Source organism: Arachis hypogaea, chromosome 18, assembly GCF_003086295.3.
Source record: "Arachis hypogaea cultivar Tifrunner chromosome 18, arahy.Tifrunner.gnm2.J5K5, whole genome shotgun sequence".
Lineage (NCBI taxonomy): Eukaryota > Viridiplantae > Streptophyta > Magnoliopsida > Fabales > Fabaceae > Arachis > Arachis hypogaea.
Window position 1 is genome coordinate 131,602,715 of NC_092053.1, and position 13,046 is coordinate 131,615,760.

General features: G+C 38.2%; 1 protein-coding gene and 1 long non-coding RNA gene across 5 annotated transcripts in view; one reads left to right on the plus strand and one right to left on the minus strand.

Moving 5' to 3' along the window:
- The window catches only part of LOC112771097 (aspartokinase 1, chloroplastic), a 34,156-nt gene extending 24,037 nt beyond the window's left edge, over positions 1-10,119 (minus strand). For all 4 annotated transcript variants that reach the window (XM_025815715.3, XM_025815714.3, XM_025815713.3 and 1 more), the window contains exons 1-2: positions 9,831-10,119; positions 9,120-9,663 (exon numbers count right to left, since the gene is read on the minus strand). In XM_025815715.3, coding sequence (XP_025671500.1) covers positions 9,120-9,530 — 411 coding nt within the window. In that variant the 5' untranslated portion in view covers positions 9,531-9,663; positions 9,831-10,119. The remainder of the gene's footprint in view (positions 1-9,119; positions 9,664-9,830) is intronic.
- A 1,364-nt stretch (positions 10,120-11,483) lies between these two features.
- LOC140181678 (uncharacterized) lies at positions 11,484-12,918 on the plus strand. The gene is made up of 2 exons (XR_011876721.1): positions 11,484-11,917; positions 12,382-12,918. It is a non-coding gene; the product is annotated as an uncharacterized lncRNA (long non-coding RNA).
- Positions 12,919-13,046: the final 128 nt, after the last annotated feature.

A 13,046-nucleotide genomic window follows, 5' to 3' on the forward strand; every position in this document is an offset into this window, starting at 1 on the left:
GCAAGAGTTTGATATAGAAATAAGAGATAGAAAAGGGACAAAGAACCAAGTGGCTGATCATCTGTCCCGGATAGAGCCAGTAGAAGGGACGTCCCCCCCTCTCTTGAGATCTCTGAGACTTTTCCGGATGAGCATTTATTTGCCATTCAGGAAACACCATGGTTTGCAGACATTGCAAACTATAAAGCTGCAAGGTTCATACCCAAAGAGTACAACAGGCAACAAAAGAAAAAATTAATTACTGATGCAAAGTACTACTTGTGGGATGAACCCTATCTCTTTAAGAGATGTGCAGACGGAATAATTCGGAGATGTGTACCTAGAGAAGAAGCACAGAGGATCCTATGGCATTGCCATGGATCACAATATGGAGGCCATTTCGGAGGTGAGCGGACAGCCACCAAAGTCCTCCAATGTGGTTTCTACTGGCTTGCACTCTATAGGGATTCCCGAGAGTTCGTACGTAACTGTGACAGTTGCCAGAGAGCTGCTAATTTGCCCCACAGTTACGCCATGCCTCAACAAGGAATCTTAGAGATTGAGTTGTTTGACGTATGGGGAATTGACTTCATGGGACCTTTCCCACCATCATACTCAAACACTTATATTCTGGTGGCAGTTGATTATGTATCAAAATGGGTAGAGGCCATTGCCATACCCACCAATGATACTAAAACAGTGCTGAAGTTCCTCCAGAAACATATCTTTAGCAGGTTTGGCGTCCCTAGAGTACTAATCAATGATGGGGGCACTCACTTCTACAACAAACAGCTTTACTCTGCCATGGTCCGGTATGGGATTCGCCATAAAGTGGCAACTCCATACCATCCACAAACTAATGGGCAAGCTGAAGTCTCTAACAGAGAACTAAAGAGAATCCTGGAACGGACTGTAAGTACCCGTAGAAAGGATTGGGCAAGAAGCTTGGACGATGCTCTGTGGGCATACAGAACAGCATTCAAGACTCCTATAGGGACCTCTCCATACCAACTTGTGTATGGTAAGGCATGTCACCTGCCCGTGGAACTGGAACATAAAGCCTACTGGGCAACCAGATTCCTGAATTTTGATGCCAAATTAGCTGGAGAAAAAAAGATTGCTTCAGCTAAATGAGCTAGAGGAATTCAGATTCACTGCTTTCGAAAATGCCAAGCTTTATAAAGAGAAATAAAAAAAGTGGCATGACAGAAAGCTGTCATCTAGAATCTTTGAACCAGGACAGAAGGTTCTGTTGTTTAACTCTAGACTCAGGCTATTCCCCGGGAAACTGAAATCCCGGTGGAGGGGACCATATGTGATTACAAGTGTATCACCATATGGTTATGTGGAGCTTCAAGATATTGATACTGATAAGAAGTTCATTGTTAATGGACAGAGAATCAAGCACTATCTTGAAGGCAATGTTGAGCAAGAGTGCTCAAGGCTGAGGCTAGATTAAAAACTCAGCAAGGTCCAGCTAAAGACAATAAAGAAGCGCTTGCTGGGAGGCAACCCAGCCATGGGGCATCACTTCCTCTAAGCATTTTGCCCTATTTTTGATTTTATTTGTTTATATAAAGTTCATTGATACTAAAGTAAAGAGTCAATTGCATAAGTTCACAGGGTTACAGAAGGAATCTACACACAAAACAGAGAAAAAGAGCTCACTGGCAAGAAAATGCCAGTTATGCCCAAAAGAAGCATCCATTGGGCGTTGAACGCCAGTAAGGATAGCCATCTGGGCGTTTAACGCCAGATTTACAGCGTCCTGGGCGTTCAGAAAAACGCCCAGTGACAAAGGAGTTCCTGGCGTTCAATGCCAGAAAGAAGCAACAGCTGGGCGTTGAACGCCCAGGAGAAGCAGCATTTGGGCATTGAACGCCCAAAACATGCAGCGTTTGGGCGTTCAAACGCCAGGATGGTGGGGAGGAGGTAAATTCGTTTTTATTTCATATTTTTCATTTTAATTTTAATTTTCATGTTTCAATTCATGATTTCTTGCATAAACATGTTAAGAACCCTGATTTCTAAAAACCCTACTTTTAAAATATCAAATGTATCTTAATCCATAAACACAAATTCTTTTTCAATCCAATTCAAATCTTTTTCAAAAATTTTTTTAGAAGGATTTAAAAACTTTTCATCTAATCATTATCTTTTTCAAAATCCAAATTTATCTTTTTCAAATATCTTTCATATCTTTTCAATTTTAAACCGTATCTTTTCATATCATACTTATCTTTTCCAAATCAATTTTTTTTATCATATCTTTTCTAAATTTTCGAACCCACCCCCCTCTCCCTTTAAATATGGGTTCGGCCTCCCTCCCCTTCCATCCACAATTGCACCTAGCTCTCCTTCTCTCCCTCTCTTTTCTTTTCTTTTTGCTTGAGGACAAGCAAACCTCTAAGTTTGGTGTGCTTATCCGTGATCACTAAGATCATGGCTCCTAAAGGAAAACAACCCACTCCAAGAGGCAAGAAAGAGAGCATTCCAAAACCACTTTGGAATCAAGGGAAGTTCTTAACTAAAGAACATTCAGACCATTATTACAAAATAATGGGTCTAAGATCAGTGATCCCGGAATTTAGATTCGATCTGAAAGAAGACGAATATCCGGAGATCCAGGAGCAAATTCGAATCAGGAACTGGGAGATCCTAGCTAATCCTGAAATGAAAGTGGGAAGGAATATGGTCCAGGAGTTCTATGCTAATATGTGGCAAACAGACAGGCAAAGACTATCTGGATCTGCTTTATATGACTATCGGACCTTGGTCAGAGGAAAGATTGTTCATACCCACCCTGACAAGATCAGGGAGATCTTAAAGCTACCTCAGCTGAAAGATGATCCAGACTCATTCAATAGGAGAATGATGAGAACAGACAAGGACCTGGATAAGATTCTAGAGGATATATGTATCCCTGGAGCCAGGTGGACCACCAGCACGAAGGGTGTCCCAAATCAACTCAAAAGAGAAGATCTCAAACCAGTCACCAGAGGATGGCTGGACTTCATTGGGCATTCTCTGCTGCCCACTAGCAACCGTTCTGAAGTCACTATTAGAAGAGCAGTGATGATCCATTGCATCATTATGGGAAAAGAAGTGGAATTTCATCAACTGATTTCAACTGAATTTTACAAAATTGCAAACAAAAATTCCAAAGATGCCAGGTTGGCTTATCCAAGCTTGATTTCTATGCTCTGCAAGGACGCTGGAGTAAGGATGGGAATAACTGAGTATATCTCAGTTGAGCGGCCAATCACCAAAGCATCAATGGAAAAACAACAAGCACAGGATGACCCCATCAAGAAGAGAACACAGGAATTTCTCCCAGAAATCCCTCAATCTGAATACTGGGAGTATCTTGAAACATCTATTACCAAGATGCAAGAAGCTATGGAACAAATAAAGAAAGAACAGAAGGAACAAAGTAGCATTCTTTGCTATTTGCTTAAAGAACAGGAGGAGCAAGGGCGTGATTTAAGGGAATTGAAGCGCCAGAAATTATCTCTTGAAGGACCAAGCACCCCGCAGATTAGAGGAACATCCACTTCCCAGAACAAAGGTTGTTAAATTCCAATTTTTGCTTTAACTCTGTGATAGTTGTCATTATAGGAGTTTACCTTAGAAAGTAGATATAAGTAGTAGTAATTAGCATACCTATTTTGATTTTGTCTTCAACTAAGTTATAATTTATTTTTCTCATCATCAGCAAACATGAATAAAATAGTAGATCTTTAGAATAAGAGGCAAGAAATTTCGAGTTTTTAACAAGAAAAATTCTAATTATTTACATGTGGTGGCAATGCTTTCTGTCTTCTGAATGAATGCTTGAACAGTGCATATGTCTTTTGAATTTGATGTTTAAGACTGTTAAATATGTTGGCTCTTGAAAGAATGATGAACATGAGACATGTTATTGGTAATCTGAAAAATCATAAAAATGATTCTTGAAGCAAGAAAAAGCAATGAATACAAAGCTTGCAGAAAAAAAAATTTAGAGAAAGAAAAAGAAAAAGCAAGCAGAAAAAGCCAAAGCTCTTAAAACCAAAAGGCAAGAGCAAAAAGCCAATAGCTCTTAAAACCAAAAGGCAAGGGTAATAAAAAGAATCCCAAGGCTTTGAGCATCAGTGGATAGGAGGGCCTAAAGGAATAAAATACTGGCCTAAGCGGCTAAACCAAGCTGTCCCTAACCATGTGCTTGTGGCGTGAAGGTGTCAAGTGAAAACTTGAGACTGAGCGGTTAAAGTCAAGGTCCAAAGCAAAAAGAAGAGTGTGCTTAAGAACTCTGGACACCTCTAATTGGGGACTTTAGCAAAGCTGAGTCACAATCTGAAAAGGTTCACCCAATTATGTGTCTGTGGCATTTATGTATCCGGTGGTAATACTGGAAAACAAAATGCTTAGGGCCACGGCCAAGACTCATAAAGTAGCTGTGTTCAAGAATCATCATACTGAAATAGGAGAATCAATAACACTATCTGAATTCTAAGTTCCTATAGATGCCAATCACTCTGAGCTTCAATGGATAAAGTGAGATGCCAAAACTGTTCGGAAGCAAAAAGCTACTAGTCCCGCTCATCTAATTAGAATCTGAGCTTCACTCAAAAACTCTGAGATATTATTGCTTCTTGACTTATTTGTATTCTATTTTATTTATCTAGTTGCTTGAGGACAAGCAACAGTTTAATTTTGGTGTTGTGATGAGCGGATATTTTATACGCTTTTTGGGGTTAATTTCATATAGATTTTAGTACGTTTTAGTTAGTTTTTAGTTTATTTTCATTAGTTTCTAGGCAAAATTCATATTTCTGGACTTTACTATGAGTTTGTGTGTTTTTCTGTAATTTCAGGTATTTTCTAGCTGAAATTGAGGGAGCTGAGCAAAAGTCTGATTCAAGCTGAAAAAGGACTGCTGATGCTGTTGGATTCTGACCTCCCTGCACTCGGAATGGATTTTCTGGAGCTACAAGACTCCAAATGGCGCGCTTCCAATTGCGTTGGAAAGTAGACATCCAGGACTTTCCATCAATATATAATAGTCCATACTTTGCTCAAGGATAGACGACGTAAACTGGCGTTTAACGCCAGTTCCATGTTGCAGTCTGGCGTCCAGCGCCAGAAACAAGTTACAAGTTGGAGTTCAACGCCAGAAAAGGATCCAAAGCTGGCGTTAAATGCCCAAAACAGCCCTATACACGTGATTAGCTTAAGTCTCAGCCCCAGCACACACCAAGTGGGCCCCAGAAGTGGATTTCTGCACTATCCATCTTAGTTTACTCATTTTCTGTAAACCTAGTTTACTAGTCTAGTATTTAAACAACTTTTAGAGACTTATTTTGTATCTCATGACATTTTAGATCTGAACTTTGTACTCTTTGACGGCATGAGTCTCTAAACTCTATTGTTGGGGTTGAGGAGCTCTGCTGTGTCTCGATGAATTAATGCAATTATTTCTGTTTTCCATTCAAACATGCGTGTTCCTCTCTAAGATATCCATTCACACTTCAATATGAATGTGATGAACGTGACAATCATCATCATTCCCCCACGAACGCATGCCTGACAACCACTTCCGTTCCACCGTAGAATGAATGAATATCTCTTAGATTCCTTAATCAGAATCTCTGTGGTATAAGCTAGATTGATGGCAGCATTCATGAGAATCCGGAAAGTCTAAACCTTGTCTGTGGTATTCCGAGTAGGATTCTGGGATTGAATGGTTGTGACGAACTTCAAACTCGCGAGTGCTGGGCGTAGTGACAGACGCAAAAGGATAGCAAATCCTATTCCGGTACGATTGAGAACCTGCAGATGATTAGCCGTGCAGTGACAGCGCACCTGGACCCTTTTCACTGAAAGGACGGATGGTAGCCATTGACAACGGTGATCCACCAACACACAGCTTACCATAGGAGGACGTGCGTGCGTGAACAAGAGGACAGAGGAAAGCAGAGATTCAGAAGACAAAGCATCTCCAAAACTCCAACATATTCTCCATTACTGCATACAAGTATAATTTGTGTCCTACCCTTTTGCTTTTTACAATCCAAACTAAAAATTATTATTGATATTATATCCTGACTAAGAGTTACAAGATAACTTTAGATTGCTTCAAACCAACAATCTCCGTGGGATTCGACCCTTACTCACGTAAGGTATTACTTCGACGACCCAGTGCACTTGCTGGTCTGTGTGCAAAATTGTAAGAGAGTAATATGTAACAATTTTGTGCACCAATGATCCTCCGAGGGATGGATCCGTGGTAGGAATGGTCCTCTTCTGCATATGCCCTGCAATATATTTATCAAGATGTCCCTGTCTGGCCAGGCGTTCGAGAAGATCTTTTGCGATCACGCATTCATCGGTAGTATGGCCATACTTCTGATGAAATGTGCAGTACTTGGATTTGTCAACGTTCTTGGGCTCGGGATAACTGCCGGCCTTACGAAGAGGCTTAATCAGTTTGGAATTCAGTATTTCCTTAATAATGTCGTCTCTCTTCGTGTTAAACTGCGTATATGACTCATATCTGGGTGTGGGCTTGAAATTCTTCTTGTTATCCCAAGATTTGTCATCGTCTCTAGTGTTCACCGACTTTTCTGCCTTTCGGGCTTGGCGAAGCTCTTCAATGTCTATTTGCCCTTTGGCCTTCTCGCAAAATTCAGCTAATGTCTTTGGCTTGGCTACAGCAATGGTCTCCTGGAATTTTCCCGGGTGTAGGCCGCTTTTGATGGCGTGCAAGGGAACCTCGGGGTGTAGGTCAGGGATTTTCATGGCTATTTTCGTAAAGTGGGTGATGTAGTCTTTCAGGCTTTCCTGAGGACCTTGCTTTACAGTTGTTAAATAGTCGGAATCGTGCAAATATATCGCCGATGCTGCAAAGTGATCTTCAAATTGCTTTGACAACTCTTGGAAATGTGATATAGAATCTGCAGGCAAAGAGTAAAACCAGTCAAGTGCAGGACCATCTAAAAAGGACGGAAAACAACGACACAAAATAGGGTCAGATGCACCGTTGACGATCATAATAGATCGGAATTTCTTGACATGTTGCTTCGGATCCTCTAACCCATCATATGGGGTTAGTGTCGTAGGCAAGGTAAATTGTCTGGGGAGCTGAAAATTCATAATGTCAGCTGTGAAAGGTCCGGCTGAATTGTCAGGCTCATTATCCTCGTTCTCAGGTGAAGCTCCATCATTCCGAGGGCCACCACCTTCATCGTCTTGAGGCGTCTCGGAGACGTGGGTTGGTCCGGATTGACGCTCATCATTGTCTCGTCGCTCATGATGGTCATTATTATTCTCAATACGAGCGTTGACTAGCTGTTCAATTTGTTGTTGCATCCTTTGGTTCTCCTCCACCATACGCTGATTTGCCTCAGCCATCTGCTGGTTCGCTTGTTGGAGCTCGGTTACCATCCGAAGGAGCTCGGATGGGGTGGGAGGGGGTACATCAGCCATTGGGGCCTATGAGAAGAGAGTCAAAAAAGACCTTTTACTTTCACCGGCCCCACGGTGGGCGCCAAATGTTCCTGCCTGAATATGGCCGAACTATAACTCGTCCTCTTGGGGTTGTTGGCCGATCTTCGACGTGTCACGATGAACTTCGGCCACCAAATAAAAACAATGGGGGAGCACCTGCAAAAAGCACTCCAACGCTCAAGTCAGTTAAGGACGATTATCTAAGAAATGTCTCTCGTTTTCTAACAAAAATTTACCTCTGCAAACTCTGATTATTTCCTTTTATAACTCGGAGATGACGATGACCGTTTGGGTCTGAATTGATCGTTTCTATGTAACCGATCATAGGGGTTTAATGCCATAAAGTTGGCAGAGTTAATGTGCCGATTTAAAAGGAGGTCTGCCGAACTATAATTCGTAACCGATGTATAACGGTTATATTAGTAAATATCCCCGTTAATAGAAGGTTGAGCTTTGCTCTATGCTGGCTTAACTCTTCCTATGCCTTTTCGAACAGGAAAGCCTAAGGAGCAAATTTTGCTCTTAGCCCAATCTACTTGTTGCCCGCTTTCGCACCTCGCTTCCCCGTCTACTTAGTTAGCATCCTAAATCAACCTACCCTATTTTTAGAGGCTAATTATTATTATTAATTGCATAATATTATTAATAATATTTTTTTATTTTTTGAACAAAAATAATAATAAATTTGTTCATTAAATTTTTATGTATGTATTTATAATATATATATATATATATTCACTAAATAATAATAATAATAATAATAATATTAATATTAATATTAATACATTTTTTTTGTTAGAAACAAGTAAGATGACTAATGATACTTTGAAATTTAAATTAAAATATTTTTTAATACAAACATAATTTTTAAAATAGGATATTTTTTTATTATATTAAATACAAAAGTATCAAATGATTTCAATTTTAAATTTTTTTGTAGAATAATCTCTAATAATTTTATTGATTATTATTATTATTATTTATTTAGTGAATATATATATATATATATATATATATATATATATATATATATATATATATATATATATATATAGATACATAAAAATCTAGTGAATAAATTTATTATTATTTTTGTCCAAAAAATACAAAAAATTATGGTACAATATTATTATGCAATTAATAATAATAATAATAATAATAATAATAATAATAATAATAATAATTTTATTTTAGTTTTTTGGATGAAAGATTGTTGTGTCTAACGAAAAAAATATTGGGAATTGATTTCTGTATTAATTTTTTTTTTTGGACTAAAATGTCCATTTTTAAAATTTTTGGGAACTGATTTAGGTAATTACTTTACCGAAAAATGAATTGGGGGACTATTTTGTCTGGTGAAGTAAAACCTTTTTTCTCAAAAAATAAAATATCCACTTTTAAAATCTTTAGAAACTAATTTAGATAATTATTTTTTTAATTCAAAATTAAAAATTATTTAAAATTAATTAACTTAATTACCATGTGATCTTAATTTCTTTTATTACTCCTATTTTACACATTGTACACTGTACTTTCTCTAAACCTAAATTCAAATAATAATTAAAAGATGTAAGTTAGACTCATAAGTGTTCCATGTTCATGATTACCATAAAGATTTTTCAAAAAAAAAAAGAAAAGGGAATAGAAAATACCAATATGAGCAAGTTAGTTGTCTTTCCCATTGCAGATAGAACAATCACAGGCCTCTCCTCTGGAAAACTCATTATGAGGTTGGCAACTTCTCTCACCCTCTCAGCACTGGCAACCGAGGAGCCACCAAACTTCATGACACAAGTGTAACTCCTCTCTGTTTCCGAAACGACGTCGTTCTCATCAACCAAAACATCTCTCCCTGTTGCTGCCTTGCAACAGCTCACAGTAAATGCAGCCCTATTGCGAGAACCTCCCCTTGCGCCACAGCACGAAATTGGAACCGCCGCAGCAACTGACGCCGCGAATCCGATTCGACACGGCAACAAGTGAGATTGGCAATGAGATGCTTTCACAGAAGCCGCAGCGAATGTGCCGTTATAATGACCGCTTAGGTTCATAGCGCTTGTCATGATTATTAACAATAAGTTGTTTCAGCAAATTTAATAAATTGGAAAATAAAATCAAGAAAAATAAATATCAATAATGCTTTAGGTTATTCAATAATTAGCCGCCAAATAATGCTTCATCTCTTTAATACTCGATCTGCAAGAATTAACCATGACTCAATTCAGTTACAATAACAGAACACAATCAATTGAAGTTTAACGAAATATAATGCAGAAGAAACCATCTTCGTTTTTTCCCTCGAAAGAAACTCTTTTCGCATTAACAGAAAAAGTTTGGGAAGGATTCTAGGAATTTATAGATACCTTGTATGAAGGAGCTTTGTTGAGAGGGTGAGAATGGAGTTGTTGGAGTGTGTTAGAAAATAAATGAGAGGTTAGTGTTTTGAAACACTGACGTTTCGTTGGGGCCCCTGAGAAGAGGGAGGAAAAAAGGTGAGTGGTGAGTGTGCGGTGGCGGCTTTGACGGAGGTGTGTAAATTGTGAAGTGATGGTAAAAGAAGTGGAGAATGGGAAGGAAACAGCGGCGTCCCTCCGCACTTTCTCTCTCTCTTACACTCACTCTCTCTTTCTCTCTATCCAAATCATATATTTGGTTTCATTACTATATTAATTATTAAATATTAATCTTGGTGTTTTCATGGACCGCCGTGTAACAATGGTCCATCACTTAACGTTGGATTTTTTCTTAAAACTACATTCCAATAAGTGTTTGCTGCAATCACCTTTGGAAAGTTTGGTTGGCGCTTAACCAAGTCTTCGAGCCTGCACCTTTGGAAAGTTTGGTTGGCGCTTAACCAAGTCTTCGAGCATGATCTCATGTGCTGAAGTTGTTAAAGGGGACCAAGGGCCTTCACTTCTAATTCTCTTTTTTCAAATTTCAAATGTTATTTATTTTTTGTTTATTTCTTTTTTAAAGTTAATTTTATCTCATGTGGATGGTATAATTGGTGGAACCACCTTTATTCATTGTTGTCCTATTATAAACTGTCAACAAATCAATAAAATTTTTCTTTTGATAAAAAAAAAGGTGTTTTTAAGAGCATTATTTAAAGATATTATTAAACAGAAATTTTATAAAAAAATTATAAATAAATATTAATTTTTTTATTTTCATAAGTTCAATGTATTGAAAAAATCATTTTTTTTATTCTCTAATATTAACTATTAAGTTACCTTTTAGGCAAATTATTTCTTAATTTTTTTTAAATTTGATTGGCACTTGAGTGATTTATCATTTTTCTTAGGAGTATAAAATACATCAAATTGCTTGATAACTATTTAGTAATATTTTTTTATACCTTTTACTCTCTTTCTTGAAGTATCTTTTGGTAACAAATTAATACATAGGAAGAATGATGGATTTTTTTATATTTAAATTAAATAAATATAGTATTTACGAAAATGAATAAACGTTGAGATAATTATAAAAATATATTTTGGGCACATCTTAAATGCTGAGAGGGTAATTATAAAATGGGAGTATCTCGAATGTTGTGACCCGTTCTGTGATAGAGTGACGGCGAATCATATCCTGAGTGAATGGGTGTACCGTGATATGTATAAGCGCTGATATCCAATACTCAACATTCGAGATGTGCTCGAAAAGTGATGGAGTCTTAGTAGCCAAGATAAGAGTAACTCTGTAATTCCTATGGTTCTGAAAATCGAATCGGACCAGTCGGTTCAAACGGAAAAACCAGGAACCGGTCACCTAGCCGGTCCGGGTAACGTCAAAACCGTCTGGCAAAAAACCGGTGGAAGAATCGGTCGAACCGACGGTTAACCAGTGAACCGGGAGAACCGTCCGATTTTTTGGCGGTTTTTTGGTTTGAAATCAGAGATGCAAAACGACGTCGTTTGGCCCTATTTAAAAAAAAAAAAAAGAGAAAACGGCAAAAGTAAAACGCGTAACCTAATAATCACAATCAGTCTCCAGTTTTTCCTTTCCAACGCGTCATTCCCATGCCACCCCCACCTCTTCATCTCATCTCTGAGAATCAGAAACCTTACCCTAACCTAACCCCAGCCACCAGCCCGCTATCACAATCCTCCATGGCCGAACTTTTCTTCTCCGGTAGATGGTGCTTTCGCCGCCGGCGGGAATCGTGGGTGCCGTCACACTCTTCTCATCGCCAATCCCTTCTCATCTTTTCTCTTATCGTCACCGTCGCACAAAGGAAGCGTTGACCCCGTGGCATAACCGTCGCGAAGGTTTCCCGGTCGATCGTCATCTCTTCAAGCGCGCGCTCTCTCTCTCACTCACTTTCTCTGTGTCTGAGCTTCGAGCTCTCTGTCGCTCTCTGTTCGAGTTCACTTCCCTTGTTCCGTTGTCGTCAGCCCGTCGCTTCCCATTCCTCCCTCGCCTCACTTTCCTTCCTCCTTCGCCGCCGGTAAGCGCTGCTGCTTTAATTAATATTGCTTGGTTTGTACATTTGTTAATAATACCGATTCTGGGTTTTGGGTTCTTTGATTTCTGATTCTGAGTTTGATAATTTTGCTTAATCCGAGTTACTGGTTTTCTGAAATAATGTTTGATTGAATGATTTGATTAAATATTTTCTTTGCTGGGTTAATTTGTTTGAGTTACTTTTGTTGAAGGTTAATTTATTTTTGCTGGGTGTTGAAAGATGGAATAGGAACAATAGCCAGAAGACATTATTTATTCAATTTGTTGAATGGTGATGTAATTATGAATTCAATTTAATTTGGATTCTGACTTTGGAATTCGATTCAATTTAGTTTTTGCTGTTGATATGTTTTCAGATTAGTTTGGATTCATAAGTTATAACTATACTGTTGATTAATTGATTTGCTGCTGAAAGTTTGAAACTATGTTCCCTTCCCTTTTTTTCAGTGTAGTGTATTTTCCACTTTTCCCTCCCTAGCACAATAGCATGAAAACTAGAGTAAATGAATGGAACACAAGCACAATAATGCAAACACAAATGTGACGAGGGTGATGGTGAACAAGTGATCGTGAAGAGTCTTATAACCTGGGTTTGATCTAGCAACATAGTATTTTACTATTTGTCGATAATTCATTGTTGAGCTGGGATAACAGGTCGATTCAGATCATGATAAGTAGAAGTATTTGGCTCGACTAGTCCTTAAATGCTTGCTTCTGAGTGAAGCACAGAATTGTTGGAACCCTGTCTCTCTTTATTGTATGCTTCTGTTCAGTTTTCATGTCACATTCAACCTTCTAGGGTTGAAGGTGAAAAGCCTTATGGTAGACTAACAGTCTTCTTGTGAAGCATGAGTCAAAAACAGTGTCAATGTGCTTCTATATATCTGAATCAGTGTATTTTAAAGTCCTGCATATGGTAAACTGGTTGTTATGTATCAACAAACTATGCTTGTCTGTACTAATATACCTTTGTTTTGAATAGTATCATTCAATCTATTTATACTTTTCAGCCACCATTTAAGTGTTGCTAGATGATATGTACACAAGCCATGCCAATTTAAATTCTTTTGGGTTTCTTAGTATCACTATATTTCTCTTTCTTAATGATCTAT